Below are 20,799 nucleotides of genomic sequence, written 5' to 3'. Positions count from 1 at the left end.
TGTGACCTCCTTGTTCCAGTGCTCTGCCACCCTCAGTGTAAATAATGTTGAGGTGAAACTTCTTGTGTTTTAGCTTATGGCCATTGCTCCTCATCCTGTTGCTGGGCACCACTGAAAAGTCCAGCACCATCCTCTTGGTGCCCACGTTTGGAATATTTATATGGATTAATGAGAGCCTCTCTCGGTCTTCTCTAGACTGAACAGACCCAGCTCCTACAGCCTCTCCTCATAAGGGAGATGAGTGTTTCTTCTCTATCTAAAGACTTCAAAGGTCCTTTCTGACCCAAACCATTCCATCATCCTATGATTCAATAATTTTGCGTTTGGAGCCCACGGTGGTCGCCCGCGGCTAAGCTGGATGGGGGCAGTTTAGCCATCCCTCCCGGGACAGTCCCTGTAGTCCCATGAGGGGACACTCTTTATTTTTCCACAGCTTTAGCGCAAATCCCGCCGGGCTCACTCCCCTCATGCTGTGCCCCAGCACCGAGGCGATGCCGCCATGGCTGTGCCGTGAGGGGGCGCTGCGGAGTCGCGCCCGCCCCTTCCCTTCCCGCCATGGCGGCCTTGCCGCGCCACCGCCGCTTCCTCGGCGGCTTCATCTGCGGGGCGGCAGCCGGGGCCGCCGCGTCCTGCTGGGCTGCATGGCGGCTCCTCCGCAGCCAGAGCCAGCCGGAGCTGGGCCCCGGGCGGGCTCCGGCAGAGGGTAAGAGCCGCGGGGAGCGGGGAGGCCACCATGGTAGGAAGGGAAGGGAAGGGGCGGCCCGGCTCAGCGGGAGCGCTCGGCTCAGCGCCTGCTCAGCCCCGCTCCGCACCGCCGCTTCTGCCCCGAAACCCTCTCCCTGCCCTCAGAAGAGCCTTTCCACTCCTCCCTCGATTCCCGGGGTGCCCAAAGGCTGCCGGGAGCTCGGGGATTCCCCCGGAACTGCGCCGGGCTGAGGGGGAGGAGGTTGTTTGGGGATGCTGGGCTGTAATTTGTCATTAACAGCGCTTCCCTTCGCACCTGCTCACGGTGTTGGTGGCGGGAGAGGAATGTGTGTTTAGTTTTAAACACATTTTGGGTCAGGCCATAACTGTATTTCAGCTGTGGCTGCCCTGGATGAGCCGAGAGTCGTTTATCAGGTCTGGGGGCTGGTGGGTTCAGGCGTGGGGAGAGATGTTTGGGGCACCTGAGGGAGTGAATGGTTTTCTTCGCAGCCTCAAGGCTTTAAAAGTACCGGATTGTTGGAAAGCAGAGGAAGAATGGCTCTAAAAACAGAGTTGCTGTTGGACAGATGGCTGGAGAATGAACAAGACAGTAAGATGGATGTAAATATTCCTCCATGAGAGAAAATTATTGCTTGCAAAACCGAAAATTCAGTGAAGCTTTCGTTCATTCAGCTGAGTATAAGCATTCCCAGTGAGGGCAGGACTTGCTTGTGCCCAACTTGTAAATCTCAGTTTGTGAGGAGTTCGATTTCCAGCTCAAAAGGGTGAAATGTGTGTGTTGATCTCCTGTGTCTGTAACTCCTTGTCACCTGATTTGTCTCTAAATATCTGATCGCTTTTCTTCTGCCTTCTGTAGGCATTAGAGTAGAGGACTTAGTTATAGAGCTGAGATCCTCATGTTAAAACATGATGAGAACCACAACTATTTTGGCAGATGAGAGTTTCACTGGATAGCTCTCTTAATAATTTTTAGGTCTTAAGTGTGGCAGTAGCCTCAAGTAATTCCCTATACAGTATGTTTACACCTACTGAGATTTTTTTTTTTACTGTCTTGCTTATGATTACATTTAATTTTTAAGTGGCTTTCTGTTTATTTTTCTCCTTAGAACAAATAGAAGAGGCTCTGCTGGAAAGATATGGATTTCCTGAGGCTGGAACAGAGACCAGATGTTACACAAATCATGCACTGTCTTATGACCAGGCAAAACGTGTGCCTAGATGGGTGATTGAGCACATTTCCAAACAAAAGACACTGGGTGTGTAGGTGTTTATTTACTTAGATTTGTGATGCCCTGAATGGGCTTTGCTTCTCACAGAAGGTGGACCCTGGAGCAGGCAGGGAGAAAAATCCTATAGTGATCTCTGGGAGGGAAGGTCAACTTATGTTTTTATAACACAAATGGAGAGAAGATGAAACAATGAAAATTATCCTTTCCTTACTTGATTTGGGCCTGCAAAGTTGCTCGAGTGCATAAAAATGGCTCCTGCTTCCTTAGCTACTGGAGTTAGTTCTGAAGTCCAGTATATGCCAGTTTAGGTGCTGCACCATGTGTGGAGTCAATGCCAGTTGAAACCAGAGCTTTTGATGTACAGATCTTAAAAATTTGCTCAGAATGGGAGGAGAATGTCCATTTGTGAGATAAAATCTGAGCAAAGGGCATCACCAGTTGTGATTGTTCAGAGCTAGATACCTCCTCACTGCAGCCATTATTTACTCTGATGCAGTTCTGTTGTAGTTCCTGATGTGCTTTATCACATACTCTCTCCCCTGTTCTTTATGCAAGACAGAGGCTCAGTGATTTTTTTGATGTCAGTGGTGAATGAAATATGAGTGGTACACAGTCATTGTAAATTAAGTTTATAGCATTAGTTCAGTTTTTATAAGGCAGATTATTAGTAATGGAGGTAACCATGTAATTGTAAAATGTTTTATGAAAGCAATAGCTCTCTAAATTTATCTTAATCACTGTCTTCAAATTACCTTTCAAAATTAAAAGCATGATCTTGAAAACATTATGACCAATCCCTAAGTAGAATCATTGATCCCACTTCTTTCTGAGAAGGAAACAGTAATTTCAGTCTTACTTTCAAGTGGGCCTTAACAGCTGAATTGTTACAATGTTTTCCAAATAATCAGATACAGCTAACCTGCAAGCTGAAATTAAGCATCTTGAGGCATTCAATTCTGATTTATGTCTGTAGCTACTCGAATTGAGATTTGAGGCAGATCTGTCTTGTTTGGGGAAGGTTGAAAAGTCATGATGGAAAAAAACCATACATTTTATTGGTAAATAAGAACTTAAATATTTAAAACACATGGCAGAAAGAAATTAGCATTACATGTAGAGATATGAGTCCTTAAGCATGGGTCATTTGGCAAGACATGACAGAATTAGATCTTTTTGTTTTGTGGTTATGATGGTTTAATGCTAACCTGACCATTTGGTGTGTTCTTCCTCAGGCAATGCGGATCGAAAGCACTGTAAATTCCGACCAGATCCTAACATCCCTCTGATGTTCAGTGCTGTCAATGAAGACTACCTTGGCAGTGGATGGTCACGAGGGCACATGGCACCAGCGGGGGATAACAAATTTTCAACAGTAGGATTTTTTTCTCTCATCCTTTTGATTGGTGTTTATCAGTTGGAAAGGGTCGAAAGGCCCTTAAGAGTAATGTGCAGTGTTCTTTTTGCAGTTTGTTTTGAGGTGGAACATGATGTCATTATTGATGCACAGAGTTGGATTTGGAGTTACAAGGTCTGTTCCTGACTGAGCAGTGTAGGATGCTCTCACAGTCTGCTTCAGGCATCTAAATCAGGTGCATGCTCTGATGACATACCTCTCTCCATTAAATCACACCTAGATCAGCTTGTTTGGCAGAGATGATGTTTTGAGCAATGTGGTGTTAAGCAAGTCTTCTCAGTCTCTTGCATGTCACATTGTCCATCTGTAAAATGAAGATGATAACCTTCACCAAGAAAACCCTGAAAGTCTTCAAAGCTTAGTTAAAGGGAGACAGGGACAATGATGTCATCCTGTCCAACAGCTGCTGAGATATTTAAGGCTAGATTGGGCAAAGCAAAAATGCTGTTAAGTACTGTTCTGTATTGGCAAGGGGATTGCCTGGATGATTTAAAAGGCTTTTTCCTTTCTTGCAATGTGTATGAGGTAAATTAGACCCTTTTGCCATAGTTCTTTCAGTCTATAAAATGTCTTCACCTGCCATTTATTTGAGCTGTAAGAGAAGCATGCCTTAATGCCTTGGCTGACTTACAAAGCAGCCTTGAATTTATTGGATCCTCTTGTGAAATGTGCCTAATGCAGCAATTTGTTAATTAAGAAGCAGTTTGAATTTGTATTTCTTCCAGGCAGAACAGTATTTGGTGGGGTGGAGTGACAGCACAGTGGCATATGGTAAACGAAAGAATCAGTGGTTTTATTTCTGTTGGAAGTGTCTTTGTTGTTATTTATTTGGGAAATTTATTTGTTGTTATTAATCTGGGGAATTTTTGCTGGTGAGCTTGCTATGCACAGAGATCCTGGACCTGGCTTGAAATGCAATGAGATGATACAATCTTTCAAATACAGGATTATAAAAAATTAATTTCACGGTCTAATTAGTTCAGGTAGTGTTTGCTCATTATCCTAAAGAGTTCTCTCAGTCCCTTCACTTTGCAGTAGTAGTATGTGAAAAATATTGATAAGCACAGGACCTGTGAAAATTCTTGGCTAAGATCTTGGAATTTTTTCCCTCTATATTTCTCTGCATATGCCTAATGTTTTAGCACCAGGTCCTTCACTTCTGGAGGTATGTGATCTTCTGCTCAGAGATGTTTATGACACTTTCACAAGATGAAATTAAGTAAATATATGGATGTTTGATCATGATGATCTCATAAATCATTTCAATGCCTGCATGTTATTTATTTGTAAAATATTGATGAGTATATCTAATAAAACTTTTTCCTGTGAAGGAGTGAAAAAGTTAGCCATTAGGCAGTCAAATAAATGAAAAATATATGTGAAAGTGTCCTTCTCATTCAAAATGAAAAATTATTAGTTGCTTTCAAAGACATTACCAAACTGACAGTGGGTGACATAGTAATTCTTGTGCCTCTAGAATTAGACATTCTTGTGCTGTTTTTGCCAGGAAAAGAAAAAAAAATTTGCAAGGTTTCACCTCAGTTATGCACCTCCTAATTCAAAATGATTTTGTAGGTGTTCTGACTTGGGCTTTATCTGACCTTTTGTGTTAATAAATGTTAAAACTAAACTAGAAATGGGATTCTGATCCAAAAACTGCTAAAATGTGTTGTCAGCTTGTAAATGTTTCAGTGAAATGATATTTTCTTTCTCTATGCAGAGAGCTATGGCCGAAACATTTTATCTGTCTAACATTGTGCCTCAGAATTATGAAAATAATGCTGGGTTTTGGAACAGGTGAGAAATTACTTGTAAGTAAACTAGGTGAGAAATACCAGGCAGCAGCATTGATCAAAAATGCTTTATTTATAAAGCTTCTTCACATCCAGGTATTCTAGGGCACTTTATAGGCTAACTGTAGAGGTTATAGGAGCTTTCTCTGAAACAAAAGGCAGCTCAGTCCTCTCAGTGCAAAACAGTATAATGACTACTTTAGTTCTTTTTTCAGTCAAACTGTTGAGAACATTTATTTAGAATAGATAAAATTACTTCTTCTGGCTAATGTGGGGAAAAGTACCAGGCTTAACATGTCTGCCCTTAAGGAAATTTCAGCAGAAGCAGGGAGAGGGTTTAGATCTTCCTCAAAGAAGCACTTGCAGTGAGAGTATTCCCATGTCTGTGTGAGCAAGTTGGTTCCCTTTGAATCAGAGAACTGAGCACTCCCCACTGAGTTGTCACTACTTGAGGTCTGAGGTGTTCCTTCAGGTCCTGGCTGCCAAGGAACAGTCAGGCAGGACCTCTGTCACTTGTGAGTGCTGACTGGATCACCTTTGAGGTGGAGTGGTTGATAAATTTAAACTTGCTTCATGTAAGATTTTTATTCTTTCCTTCCTCTGAGCACTGAACGTAATAAAAGTAGCATTCATCCAGTGCATAGGACTTAGGGAATGTGAAGACTCAGAAACAGGAGGAGAAAATGATAGATTTCTCAAGGTTCACTCAGGGGAAGGTCAGCAAAATTATATACAGTGTTGTACTAAAAGTCCATCAAAAATGCATCATCATTCATCTGCACCTTGCTTTCCTGCTTTACAAGAATGGGTATAAAATCAGATGAGCCATTCAGTAAGGTTATACTGTTTTATAGACAAATAAAATGCCATAACATTTTAAGAGGGTTTTTTTCTTATTTTAATAGCTAAAGTGTTTGAGCATAAATCTTCCTTATACCAAAGCTAGGCATTTGTATCAATTCAAGGTAGGGAAACCCTCTTTGTTTCCCTTAAGCAGGATCTCTGCCTAATCACGAAATTGTGGGGTATGTTTGAAAATTTCCTCTGGCACTATCAACCCTGCAATTTAGGCAGCTATTGCCACCTTTTCCCCAACCCCAGCCATGCCATGAGACAGCCTGAGGAGCTGAGCTGCTTGGAAGCAAAGCTGGTGACAGCAGGAAAAAAATTCACTTGTAGTCAATGCTTTGGTATATCACATGAAGAAAGGGCTCATTCTTGCTCCTTCTCATTTGTGTGGCTCATTTTTGCTCATCTAACTCAGTAACCCAGCACAAAAAAGAATACTGGTTTTGTTCAGAGCTGTTGACAGAAGAAGAGTGCTCAAGTGGCCCAAGGGAGAGTTGTGAGGAACAGGAATGAAACAGAGAAGGACAAACCTCCCACTTTCAGATGCAGCCAGATTAGGTGGGATGATCAGTTTGATACTCTGGTCTGTTTGTTCTTTTGTGTGAATGCAACTCTTACCTTTGTAGAGGACCAGTGCTTGCTCACTGTATGGGATTTCTGTACTAGTTGATTGTTACATCAAAGATGGGCTATTATCATAGAATTATAAAATTATTTGAATTCAGAGGAACCTTAAAGATCACCTAATTCCAACCCCCCTGCCATGGGCAAGGACACCTTCCCCTAGGTAAGATTGCTCAAAGCCCCATCCAACCTGGCCTTGTTAATCTTTGTTTTATGTAAAATAGGTGTGGTCCAGAAACCTTCTTATTTGAGAAATATTATGTGCTCTAAACTGAATCAGTTTAAAAAGCAAAAATAATGGTAGTATTTCTGGAGTTACTACTTTAATTTTTAACAATCTTACATTAAAAAAAAAGGTGGAGTTAGTGGGAATGGCCCACAGAAACTTTCCTCAGTACTTTGAGCTACATAAAGAGCTGTGTGTTGCAGGACTTTGATTCCTTGGGGAGAAACACACAAATCCAATAATAAGATAAAACCTTTCAAAGTAAGAATGCTGCAGCTTGCTGTTTAAAGCAATTCTATTTTACTAATCCCAAGTGACCATCAACAGTATATTTCTAGTGTCAGGTGTGGGAGGAAGTAGAGAACTCAGCTATTCAGACATGTGGTAAGGCTGCAGAAACCATTTTCAGATATGTGCAATAACACATGTCTGTAAATAAATAAATGAAGCTTATTTACAGAGGACAAATGAACAGCAGGACTTGGGCCTGCATTTTACCTTCTTTGGCTTGTGAGTCTGGAAAAATGCTCCCTGTCAGTAGATCACCCTTCCCTTCACAGTATGTCTCAAAGATTAAGTTTTCCCAGCTGACTTTTCCCTGTCTCACAAATATGTTCCAGAATGGAAATGTATTGTCGGGAATTGACTGAGAGATTTGAAGATGTTTGGGTGGTTTCTGGACCTCTTACTTTGCCTCAAACAAATGATGATGGAAAGAAGAGTGTTACTTACCAGGTATGTATGTATGTTGCTGGAATAATAGTGCAGTAGTCACTATTTATTTAAAATTGATATTGTATGTTGATAAAACAAAAGTTGGGTATCTTAGTACAGGCAAAATGTATAAAATCTCCACTATTTGTTGGGACAAGATGAGCAGAAAAGTTACATCTTGCCTATACATGAAAAAGGATAATTTTAAAATAACTTGTTTATTTACAGAGATCTATTTCATGTCCACAGTGTGCAGTAGAACTGTTTATCTAAGCAGAGAGTCAGTGGGGTTTGCTGATGCACAGTCAATCAGTTTCATCATGTGCTTTAGAAACAGTGCAATACAAAGGCAGTACAGATCTCTCAAAACTATCCACGGTATTGTAATGCCTGTGCTCTGTTAATTTCACAGGCAATTGTTTGCCAGAGTCAGTTGGAAGACTTCATTTAAGTGCAGAGTAATCACTGGTCAGTGGCACTGAGACTCTTCTTCTTTTAGTCACCCATTGTTATTATCTGCTTAAAATACCCTAAAAATTTAGGATTGATCACGCAGTCTGTAGAAACCATCACTGATAGACAGATGGGACAGGCTATCAAGTTGAGAGGTGAATTTATTATTGCTTACCCAGACTTACTGTTTGTAGGCTTGTGTTTAGACACCTGTAAGGTTTGAGCATCGTGAGTTATTCAAGGGAGTGTTACCTTCTGCCCCCACTGCAATGAGATATTATTGCTATTTTCAGTTGCAGATGAAAGCTGGCATAATGCAAGTAATAAATGCTACGTTTCGCACCTCTTGAAAAAACACTTTTCCTTGAAAATAAGTAGTTGGATCAACTGCAGCTTCAGCTCGTGAGTGATTCAGCTTCCAGCTAGTTCTCTGAGGAGCAATGAATGAGCTTGCCATAACAACCTCCTATTTCAGAGGGATGTGAGAGACACAAAAGAGAGAGATGTTCAGCTTTCAACGCTGGCTTGTTTAGAAGTAAGAGTTAGGCACTATTTCAATACACAGCTGATTTCCATTTGATTGAACTTGGAGGCCAGTCATGATAGAATGTGATTTTTTCCTGTTTGCTTTTACCTTTTTACTTCTTGAAAAACTGTCCCATATGTCCCCACCCACACATGCCAAACCTTGACTGTCACAAAATCACAGATTTGGGTTTGTTATTTTTGGGGGGGTTGTGCATATGAAAGTGTAGTAATAATAACTTACCTTTTTCATGTTCAGTGGCAGTTCCAAAATTCAGCTCTCACCATATCTTTGTGTGGGAGATGCAGACTGTGCTCATTTTCAGGTGGATAAATAAGCCATGGCTAAGGGATATGGCCAATGCCAGATGATAAATCTGTGGCAAAGCCAGCTTTAGACAAGCAGTCATCCTGTGCCATCCAGAGGTGCTCACTTCACCGTTGCCCATTCTACTTTCCAGGCCTTTCTCTGCCTTTCTCTTGCCTGCCAGTGCTGATGACTGTCAGATCTTTCCACAAAATGCTTAATTACCCAGTGCGATAGAAAACCATCCATGTGGGTTTACAGGGCTCGTTTTGTGCTGCTGTAGAAAGATAGAGGCAGCACACAGAGCAGTCCAGTGCTTCTTGGTGACAGCATGAGATATGTCCAAAAGCACATAGCTGGGAGCAGGAGGGAGATGTTCCCTTTCAACAATCTTCAACTGAGCATTTGGCTTACTGTCACTCAGAATGGTAAAGAGTTCTCCAGGCTTGCACACAGCTTGCTGGGGTTTGCTTCCTTGTATCTGTCAAATAAATACTGCATTTATTTTTCATCCTTAAAAATATATATTCGTCTTACATAGCACAGAATTAAAAGTCCTGAGCTGATTTGAACATTTTATAACTGGAAATCATTTCCAGGAAGAAGTTGAATCATCTATCAACTGCATGTATCAACGGCTTCACTTTAATCTTGCTCATCTTTTTCTCTTTCTTCTCCAGAGAAAGTGTTTACTTAGAAGAGAAAGATTGCATTTTCTGAAAAATGATTGTCATTCTCAGTCTTGGTTTTGAAATGTAAATTTCAGTATTCCACAGGTAAAAATCAGAGCAGGCACTGCATCTTACTGGCTTTATTCAAAATTACTTGATACCAGGATACAGTGATGAAATAATGGTGGCACAAAATGCCTGTGCTTTGATTGTCATCCTGTTAGGTTCTTGTCATTTGTCTTCATCATCTTTGGGTTTGATGACAACACAGGTCTTTTAGGAATGTTTTACCAGTTGTGGTCTTAATATGAGCTGAAGTTCAGTGTGAGATTGAAAACGAGGGAATGATGGTGTTCCTGTTTGCATGTCACCACTTGTTCACATTCATAAATCCTTTTACTCAGCTTCCTATAGTAAGATTCATTATGTAAATTGGTTTTTATTTAAGTACAGATAATGGTGTCTCCAGGTGGGAAAAGTAAATTAACAATTTTGTGGGGTTTTTTTTGTTTGTTTAAAATATTAGGTTGTTTGATGTGAGTCCTCTAAATAAATACAGGCTGAGAATGTTGGTTATTTTTTTTAATTTGAAATCTCTTCATGGCTTAAGTTCTTGTGTTTTTTATTACACTTGTACTTTGAGGAGAGAGACTTCAGAGTAGAGTGATGTATTGGGATTTTTTTTTTTCTTTTATCAACACATATGCTTAGAGGAGGGAACACAACCTGTCAAAGTACTGGAGAGAAGTTCTTTTCAAACAGACACCTTGGATGTAATTGCAGTCATTGCCATTGATTTTTGGTAGTCTGGGATTCTGTCCCTAAAGGAAGGGTTGAGATGGGAAGGTATCTCTTAGCTGTCTTTCAGAGTGAACTCTGCTAAGTTCACACAAATTACTTCTAAATGAAAGGGGTTTTAGTCCTCATTGTTTGGGCATGAGAAGCTGATGTGAGAAGATGTCCTTTCCTTTGTCAGTGCTGTTCAAGGAGAAGTGCTGCAGTACATAGGATAGTGCTGAAACTCACAACCTGTAATCTGCCAATGCCACTGTTAAGGCTCAGCTCCTCTCTAATGTTTTTATTCTCAGACTAGAACTGTGGGGGAAAAAAGCCAAACACAGAAATGCTACAGTGAATGTGTCTGCATTGATTTGTTTCAGCTACTCTCTTCAGTCTTAGTTTCCTTGTTTTTGGCTAAAGGAATGGTGAAATATGTATCCATGGTTTTACATGCTGGTGTTTTTCTCATCAGACATCCAAAAAGGTTATTTTTAGATCACTACAGAGGAAAAACAGAGCATCGGTCATGGCTTTGTTCCCAGTTCCTGCTTGGGCTCTGGTACCATTTGCTCTTTAATTCCAGAAAGGGAATTAACCTTGAACTCCTCAGATGCCAGCATTGTTCTGTCTGTTGGCTGAACTTGTGGTATCCTCAGATATGTTCTGTCATTTCATCTGTCTCCAGCGGAGATTTTTATTGCAAAGAGTGGATTGATGACCGTGCTTGGTATCTGAAAAACATATATTTGAGAATATATGTAGAATAGAATGCCAACAGGAAAAATCTGTTCTGTGTCATTGGAGAGGCAGATGCAGGTTTTTCATCTTTGTCCAGATCAAATCAAAATGACATTGTCTTGTTTTATACATTACTGCTCTCCAGTGACTGTCACTTTAGTGATTTTCCTCTGTCAGCAGATTTGGAGTTTGAAATACAAATTTTGCAATAATTAACTATATCATGCTCAGTGCTCCACCTCCCCCCCATTCCCAATGCCATCATAGTGAATGCTAATTTAAGAAGAATCAACTGTGGTTGGGAAATGATAATACAGTTTAGATAACATTTTGTTTGTTATTTGAAAAAGACATTTGAATGTACTTATTACTGATACACGAGGTTCATACTGGAATTGTGTTTGCTGTTTAATTTTCCAAATTGAATGACTAGGCTGGGCCAGAGGCACACAATAACCATTCCAGAAGATACAGTTGGTCATCTATGTCTGTGGCAAATAACTGGGAAACAAATTGCACCTCTCAAATATAAGATGGTACTTCATGGTTTTGCCCAGTTAACTTTCAGAACTAGTAGAGGTTCTCTCCTACTAAGATATCATAGGGGAAGGAATCCTTTTTAAAGGAAGAAATAAACATGGGAACTATTCCTTGTTGGCTGCTCCAAGTGATCCCAAGGCTGTAGAGTTAACTTGTGGGTGTAGGTCAATTATAGATGTCCCATAAATTTTGTGCAAAGAGCTCAATCTTCAATCAGCTGGTGTAAACCACCAAAGTTCTATCAGCCCTAAATTTAGACATGAGGTATAAATTAATATGGTAAACACTGGGTTAAGATGGGAGAAGAGACACTGAGGGTGCAGGACAGATTAATGGGATTGATTTTATTTAGCACTGTACCCATCCTGAAGGTTATGCTATTATAGGAAAAGTGATATTAGGGACTGTGGTGGATTCAGTGTTAAGTAACATAAATGGATTCTGTGGAAGTAGTAGCCTGTCATCATGTAAATGCAGTTTATTACATGGTGTGTATACACACCTTCTTTATTAAAGAAAAGTAAGAAGGGGTTGGAGTGTCTGTCTTTTAATGCCATTATTATGTATTCAGGAACAGCCCTTTTTTTTTTTTCCTACCATTTCTATTTTTTCCTTTCCTTTTTAGGATTGCCAAATGATTTGGCAACAGCAATCAGACCAGCCATAACAAATTAAATTTTCCTGAAGTACATACATTTGCATTTTGGACTGCTTGGCTGTGCAGATTGTTACTATGATTTTTATCTGCAGTGTTTTCTGGTTTGTGTGTTGCTAGGTCTGCCTTCACACCCCTCAGTTCTTCTCAATGCCATCTGACAGAGTTCTCTCAAATACTGGGGGAAAACACTCTCAGCAGAATCAGTGCTGCCTAACAAACCCAGAAGGAACTTGAGTGAAGGCAGTTAATGCTGTCACAATGATCGAGTAAATAAAGTTACACTGATAGTAAATGGAACTTCTTGTACTGCCAGAAACTCTGTTTCTATACAGAATGCAGTATCAAATAATAACAAATCTCTGGGTTGTCAGACATGGGATCACATCATCAGGAATGATGTTACATCTACAGTGAAAGATCTGATGGACCTGGTCAGTCTCATGCTTGGGGGACAGGAGTGATTCCTTGAATTCTGTCCACCAAGAAAGGTGACACAAGTGTTAATTTTGCTACTGGCAGGTGCAGGGGGAAGGACTCTGTCACAGGGAACTGTGTGTGCTTCTTTTCAGACAGTTCTGTTTGCAGTTCTGGCTCACTTCTAAACTGGGGTTAGAACTTCACAGAGAGTGAAGGAACAGCTATTGGAGGAGTGTCAAGGGAATTTCTGGAGCTGACGTTTTTAAGTATTTGTAGAGGTAATGTCTGATGCAAGGACTCTTCAATGTGTGCTGGTGGTTAAGGCATGATTGTGATTTCTGTTTGCCAGGTTCTAAGAGAATTGCAGATAATTGACAATCCAGAGGTGGCTCTCACTGATGAAGGGCTCGTTAGCTCCTTCTGCTAATTCTGTACACTGCTGATTTTCAGTTTCTAGTCACTAGGTGGCAAAATACCACTTTTGGATTCACAAGCCCTTTCTTTTAAAAATGCTCTGTACTCTTGCAGAAGAAGATAATTTTGTTACCAGTCAGGGAAGCTGTAAGAAGTCCAATGTAAAATGAAAATCTGATAACATTGGTGTGTGTTTAAAATTTCCAGTAATAGTAACACTCTGTTTTCTTCTCATGCAATCTAAACTGTCCTGCCATTATACTTCATATATTCCTTTTCTCTTGTTCATGTAGGAATGGAGTTTTCTGTCTCATAAACTCCAAACTGACGTTTTTAGGGACTGCCTTGTATTTATTTGTTTACCACCATAAAGGTGACATTAGTTAATGCCAAACGCTTAAACTAACCCTAGATGCCATCAGCAAATGCCTTCTTTATTTATTGTGATACTTAAGGACTCCGCAGATATTATCAAATGTGCTTCTTCTATTTTTAAAAACTTCAGCCAAGAACAGGATTTGGGCAAAATTGTGAGGAAAGCCAAGCTTAAGGCAAATCTTCACCCAGTGACTTGGCTGTGTGACTGAGTTTATCAAAGCTCTCTGAATTCTCTCTGTTTAAAGAAAGGTTCTGCCCTTATCTGTCCCTGTGAGCTCTTTAGGTTTTATTATAACTGCTTACCAACACATTTGTTGTTTTAGCAATATGTAAACATCTCTAAATGTCAAGAATTGCACACATTTTAATGGCCTGTCCTTGTGACAGCTGTTCACGTTTAATTGGGCTTTGAGAAGAATAACAAATTCACACACACTTGTGGAATGTCAGTAACAATGTCAACAATGATAGAAAAATAATAAACACTACTCTGGAAATGACTTTATCATAACATTACATTATTAGGAAATACCAGTTCAGTCAAAGAAACAAAAAAAAAAAAAGAAGAAAGGAATAAGTAGCTGCAAAAAGTTAGGGCTATGCACATATTTACATTGAACTGATACAGACAGAAAAGTGTCTGAAATTTCACATTGGTTTCCCAAATGATGATGGGAAAGATATATATTTAATGCTATAAAAAGAAGGCTTTTAGCTTGAGTGCCGTTTTTCTTTTTCATGTTATGAGGCTGTTGAAAATTTGAAAGATTAAGCAGAATTTTACAGCAGTAGCAAAATGAGAATTTTCAAAGAATTGCACAAAAATTTGCTTGTGGGCTTTTACCAACATAGTGTGAAAGCATTTGGGATGGCAGTGATTTCAACAGGCCATCGCTGTATTTTCTTGCTTGTATTGGAACACAAAATTCATTTTACAATCACAGATACTCTTAAAAACTGCTTCTCTTCTCCAGCTGGGACAGAGAGTTGTTTCAGGCCTTGATTTCTGAAAGATCATCTGCTGCCTGTGGATAGACAGGCACAAATCAAAGTCAACATCTGTGCATGGATAATCTTAACCCATTTTCCATCCTGTTGCAATAGGAGCATATGCTCTGTGCCTCTGTCATGCAAGCACTGAGATAAATGGGATGGTGCAGATCTGGATAGTGATTGAGGCTGCTGAAGTTTGGGAGGAAAATCCTCTAGGTGGCAATAGGAAATGGAGTTGTGGAGTTTGTTTTTCCTACCTCTTGTTTCTATTCTGAACTTCACTTTTGCAGGGTCACACTTTACTTCTTTCCCTGGCAGCTTGAGCTGGAGGCAGGGGGCAAATCTATGGAAACATTTATCTGCAGCTCCTCTATTTACTCCCATAAAAAAGCAAACTGAGGGATATTACAGGTAGTAATGATGGAAATATTTTGCCATGCTCCAGAACTGCGTTTCCTTTTTTAACAGAAATCATTGGGTCACACTGACTGCAGAAATTACTGGTGATGCATCTTGTGCATGGTTCACATAAGTGTTAAACTGCAGAAAAAGACATTTATTCTTTGTCATACATATTTACTCTGTCAGAGGAGTCAGTCACTGTCCTTTGATGGTGTTCTCCTCCAGCAGACTGGGCTGTGGATAGAACTTTTATGCCCTGTATTGAGTAAGGACAGGACACCTGTGGACTCTGGCTGTTTGACAGGCTGAAAATGGTTTTAACTACTTTAATAGTATTAGCACTCAGTGAAGTCATTGCAGTAATAGTTTGCTGCTGTTCAGAGAGTTTGTATGAAGCCTGTGCGCTGCTTAAATTTTATTTACATTCTCAAAAGAGAGCTTACATGGAACTGAAATGGTACATAAATTACATACCTGGCCATTGCATGTATGGAGTTGAATTTGGATCTACATTTCTCAAAAGGCCAGCCCATCCTTCATTTTGAACTCATCCTCTCTCTTTCCTTTCTTCTCTCTTCCTAGGTGCCCATACCATGCATAAAATGTGCATTATTTTGCATAGAATATATGTATTTGCATAATATTACATAAGCACAGGGTCTGTTTTGCCTTAACACCCACTTCAGGCATTCAGCACTTCCATCTCATACCTAACTGTTCTGTGTGCAGCTCTATTCATTCCCCAGCCTCTCTATCCACCCACTCAGCCCTCAGCCTCAATCTCCAGTTTCCTCAGCTCGCTCCACACACATTCACCTGTTTGTTTTACATATTCCCTGTACCCCCTAATTGGAGGTCCTTGTACAGCTCCATCTGTGTGCTCACCCTTCCTCTGGTCTTTTATGCACCAGAACGAGGATGCTGGGATGTGGATGTGTGTGGGAGGTGTGGAGAAGGGGAGGAAGCCCAGCTAAGGAGGACCTGGTACATATCCATGGATTTGCAGTGGGGAAAAGTATGGAAAGAGGCCTGGAAAAGGCCATGCAGCACGGGAATGCTGCAGGTCAGCAGATTGTTGGCTCAGGGAGAAGCTGAGGACTGGGATTTAGCCTTACTACTACCTTCTCTTTGGAAGCTACAGCCTTTTCCTCCCCTTCCTCCCCTTCTTCCCTGCCCCAGGAATGTGCAGGAGGTGGGATTGCAGTGCAGGCTCTGCCAGCTCCCTGCTCCACAGCAGAAAAGGAGCCCCAGCCTCCTGCTTTTGGCAGTGTCATCTCTGGGTGCCCTTGGGTGAATATGGAAATACAAACTCCTTGCTCTTCCCTTCAGGGATTTTCTTGGCTCCCTCCCTCTCACCCCCAGTATTTTGCACATGCTCCCCAGTTTGAGTGCCACTGATCTCAAATAAGTTAAAACTCCCAGCAGCATTTATTTTGTAACTCAGTGTTAACTCACCAGATACAGCAATGTGCTGCTGCGTTGGTTTTAGTACATTTTAGCATTACCTGTGCATCAGTCAGTTTTGATTATTTATGCTGTTGGTCCTGGGGAGCTGTAGCTCTGGTTTCACCTGCACAGAATGCTAAATGCAAAGTGCTTCGATGCTCTCAGGAGCTCTAATTTACCTATCAACACATCTGTCATAATTGAAGGGGAGAGATTTGGCATTTATTCCTTAACCAGTTCCAATGACTGATGTCTAGGCTGAGCATTAGTTGGGAGGAGGTTGGTGACATAACCATGATAATTTTTTGTAAGAAAACAAAAGAACAAAAACAAAAAACCACCCCCAAACCCAACCCAAACAAAGACAGAACCCCACAAGAAAAACAAACAAACACACCAAAACCACACAAACCCCCACCCCCCCCAAACCCAACAATCAATCAAAAAGGTTTAAACTACAGCAAAACTGTTAAATAGCCTAGTTTAGGGAAAGTGAGGGAAGTATTTTAGAATGCAGTAAAGAAATCTAAGAGCATGTGTTGTCTAGAAATGGGAATAATGTTTCTACTATGTTATTGCACAAAACATGAAAAATTTATCTGAGTTTTCCCTTTCTCCTGATGGTACTTTCTGTGGTTTTGGTCTAACCAGACTTAAAGACCAGTCACTTAAAAAACCTGGCAACAGAGGTAGAAGACACACTTTAAGCACTGAAAGAATTTGTAACTGAAATTTAATTAACTGTGGGAATAACCAACATGAACCTTGGTTCAGTAGCCACAGGCAAAATTTAATTTTAAAAACACATTTCCATTTGAAGAAGGGCTGAATATTCAGAAAAAAGTGCACATAGGAAGTGTTTATTATGTGATTGAGTTGTACTCAATATATGAGTGGACAAGGAATGTCTGAACTGTTGACACTGGATTAGTTTGTAAAATACTTTCAATTAATGTGATAAATACCTGCTTTCCTGAAATGGTATTTTAACTGTATCTAACAAAAGCTGTTAAAAAAATGAAAAGAAGCACTTTCTGCTTTTGCAGATACTGCAAATCCTGGAAACAGCACCAAATTACTGGATTTTATGTATAGAATAAAATGCCTTTGTAGTTTTTGTAAGAGATCTGCCTCTTTTTCTTCTGTTGCAATTAGAATAAAAGCACAGATTTGAAAAGGGTACTTACAGAAGGGTTATGCAAAACTCAGGTTTTCTTGAGTGCAAGCCTGTTACGCTCTCTTAAGACGACAGATTCAGTTCAGCAATAGTGAATTTTAAAAAAGCCTAATTCAGTGCATGCATGAACATAAAGTTTTGAGTCGTGGAGAGATTACATTTGCCATCAATAGCTGTATTCTCTTGGAGTTATCCCTAGCACAGGGAGTGGTGTCTACTGTGTACATATGTGGTTGAGGTTTTAACAGTCCTGATCCTCCACTCTTAGGGCTCCACTCAAATCCCTGGATCCTGGTCTGTGTGACAGAGGAGGAAACCCAACATGTATGAGCACTTAAGTTGGATTGTAGGGAATTTATGGGAGAAATAGGTGCATTTTCTTTGGATAGGCTTCTCTTCCAAGAAGATACTGAGTCACTGAATGTGCTTTGTATCCAGATCCCCTCAAAAATGCTTACTTAGAAAAACTAGCTTTTAAATGCTACCTGTGTGTGGGTAATAGAAATAGAAAAAAATACCTGACAGAAGGTAACTTAGAGTTGATTTGAAGTGCATATTAAAACCTACATGATATGGAACTGTCAGGTCAGGAACTTTTGTTAAATAAGCTATTGTAGTTATAAAAAGTAGAAGGGCTCCAGAGAGAGGGAACATGAAGATTTGGTGCTTAGGGACATGGTTTAGTGGTGGACTTAACAGTGCTGAGTTAATGCTTGCACTTGATAATTTTAAAGGTCTTTTCCAACCAAAACAGTTCCATGATTCTGTGTCTGTGTCTGTAACAGTCCTTTCCTTTTGGCAGGTAATTGGAAAGGATGATGTGGCTGTACCATCCCACCTGTACAAGGTGATCCTCGCCAGACGGAGCAGAACATCCTCAGAGCCCCTGGTCCTGGGGGCCTTTGTGGTGCCCAACGACCCCATAGGCTTCAGCCACCAGCTGACTGACTTCCAAGTCAGTGTTGAAGACCTGGAAAAAATGTCAGGTTTAGTTTTCTTCCCTCAGGTGGACAGGACCAAAGATGTTAAAAATATCTGTGAGGTGGATACCTGCAAACTGATGGGCTTCAAGGAATTCACACTGTACATCACTGCCCGCAAAGTGCAGAGCGCCAGGACACTGCGCCGGCTGGAGAAAGCCATGGCAGAGTTACAGGAGGCAGGAATTGAGCCTGATGAGTATCTCCTAAAGCTTTACAAGAAGAAGGAGGAAGAGCTGCTGCAGGAAAAACCAGCAGCAGCTAGAGAGGGGAGAGCTGGCTGAATATGTGTTCAGGGAGTTGTTTGGGGTTTTGGAAAGGGGAACTGAAGGCAAACACAAGGGTGTGGCAAGCACAGACTTTTCCCATGAGAATTTTCTCTTCTTCTTCCTATGTTTTATAAACAAAGATAAAGTTTGGATGTTATTGAAATGGACTCTGGAAACATAGGCGGTTCAAGCCTAGCCAATTGGCTTAGGGGGAGGTTTTGAACTGACCCAATCCAGATGATCTGTGAAAGTCTATATAAGTTGGAATTAATTAATAAAATTAGAATTTTGCCACATTCGGAAGCCTGACTCTTCCTCTCTGCTAGCAGTTCAACAGCGACACAAGTGCTCCTTGAATCATCTTTTTGATTCTGAGTTGTGAAAACAATAAAGAAATATTTGGAAGCTGGTGGGTTTGGAGTAATGTTCATTCTTAAGTAATATGCACACACATTGTTTGCTGCAGTATTTAGATATGGGAAGTGTAAATGACCCCTTTCAGAGATCACTGGACCTCCAGGAAAGGCTTTGTGCTATTTTCCATCTGGGACCTCAGACTTAGGATTTGTGTGGAATCCTTCCTAGGAATACCATAAAAATAGACAGTAGACACCTTGGGAGTACGACTGGAACATGTTTAAATGGAATTCTGCCCACAAATGCCTTTCACTGCAGTGCTGTAGAAGCAATTGTATTTTCTGGAATATTTTGAAAAATATATTAATTAAGAAATATTTCATTTAACACTCTTTTATTAGAGAACTGTAAGACATAATCTGGTCTTCCCTTAGTTGTATTAACCCAAACCTCTCCTGATCTTGTGTGCTTTGGATACTTTAGCATGTCAGGAGCTCACAATTGTTATTATTTGCAGCAAGATTATTCCATCATGTATAATTCTGCAATTTTTTTGTAAGAAAACCCCAATAGAACTAAAGTTTATATAAGTGCCTACCAGTGTAGGCTGGGTTTTCACAAATTAGTGTAAGCTTAATGTTTGATTTTAATCATTAAGTTTGGATAAACATGTTTTCTTCCATATTGTTTTGAGAGGTGAGCACTGCTTGCTTTTTGGTTGTGGTAGCCACTGGCTTTTTTCTCAGCACCTGCCTTTGGACTGTAAACTATGCAACATTATATGAAAGCAGAAGAGTGACTGAAAATGCATTTCCAGTTCTTTTTCAGTGGCAACAGATCTTGCTCAGAATTGCATCTGCTTGGAAGATCTAATGAGGTCTTTTTTTCATTAGCTTTGTACTTTATTTGGGTGACTTATTGTGACTTTTATCCTCCAACATCTTACATCTGGAAAGAAAGAATAAAATCTGGAAATATTTAGATTTTTTTTTTTATGGTAAGAATTGATAGACATTTGGAGTTTGTGCCATGAAAACACCTTCAGTAGTTTTCATATGAAAGAAGGGTCATGTAGTGCCTGGCTGAGTGGGGCTGTTTTCATAAAGGATGAATCAGGAGCATTATTTGGATGATGTGAATCATCAGCTGGTGTTCTAAGAACTCTGTAGTTTCCTTCATCTCTGCTCAGTTGCAGTACCCCAAAGCAGATCACTTCATAAAACAAGCCATGGTTCCCATGACACTTTCGTGTTTGCCAAGAATGTACACAAAATCCAGACATTTAAATCCACAGAAATGTCACTAGCTAAGGACATCATAAAAGCCTACTGCCTACATGAATTAGAGAGAAATCGGGTGAAATCCTGACAAAATATTTGCTCATTTCAATTTAAGCCCAGAACTGTGGTTGTAAATCCTATCAAATACAAGAAAAACAGTAAATTGCAAAACAAGAAGCCACATCTCCCTTTGCAGAACATGGGAGATGTCAGGGGGTGTTGCCTGGAATAACAAAGTGCCAGATGCTTCACATGCCTCTTGGTGGTCCAGAGAGTGTCTCATTGGAGTCTGAGCAGCCTTTGGACAGCCATGGTATCACCCTTTGGAACAGGTACCTGTTCATTGCCCTTTGCATTCTCCTTCTTTTCCCCCTTTATTTGAATTATTTATGATTTCTTATTCAGCCTCCCACCTTCCTTTTCATTCTTTCAGCTGAGAGGTTACAGATCTGCCTTGCGG

At 40.5% G+C, this 20,799-nt stretch overlaps 1 protein-coding gene across 2 annotated transcripts; it reads left to right on the top strand.

The window, feature by feature from the left end:
* Positions 1 to 524: 524 nt before the first annotated feature.
* On the top strand, positions 525 to 18,998 carry EXOG (exo/endonuclease G). Of its 2 annotated transcripts, none has more exons than XM_085050209.1 (6): positions 525 to 703; positions 1,812 to 1,961; positions 3,167 to 3,306; positions 5,069 to 5,145; positions 7,461 to 7,575; positions 18,256 to 18,998. In XM_085050209.1, exons 1-6 carry the CDS (start codon positions 556 to 558, stop codon positions 18,715 to 18,717), a joined length of 1,092 nt encoding a protein of 363 aa, XP_084906335.1. In that variant the 5' UTR covers positions 525 to 555; the 3' UTR covers positions 18,718 to 18,998. The 2 variants fall into 2 exon arrangements, with proteins under 2 accessions (XP_084906335.1, XP_084906336.1); XM_085050210.1 differs by lacking the exon at positions 525 to 703 and adding an exon at positions 1,195 to 1,294.
* The last annotated feature ends 1,801 nt before the right edge of the window (positions 18,999 to 20,799 follow it).

This window comes from Lichenostomus cassidix, chromosome 2 (assembly GCF_008360975.1).
Source record: "Lichenostomus cassidix isolate B80296 chromosome 2, HeHo_3.0, whole genome shotgun sequence".
NCBI classification, from domain to species: Eukaryota; Metazoa; Chordata; class Aves; order Passeriformes; family Meliphagidae; genus Lichenostomus; species Lichenostomus cassidix.
This window is presented reverse-complemented; position numbering and strand designations above follow the sequence as displayed.

Coding starts and splice junctions, on each gene's coding strand:
- EXOG (XM_085050209.1), top strand. CDS start 556: ATGGCGGCCTTGCCGCGCCACCGCCGCTTCCTCGGCGGCTTCATCTGC. Junction 5,146..7,460: donor AATGCTGGGTTTTGGAACAG/GTGAGAAATTAC, acceptor AATATGTTCCAG/AATGGAAATGTATTGTCGGG. Junction 7,576..18,255: donor AGAAGAGTGTTACTTACCAG/GTATGTATGTAT, acceptor TCCTTTTGGCAG/GTAATTGGAAAGGATGATGT.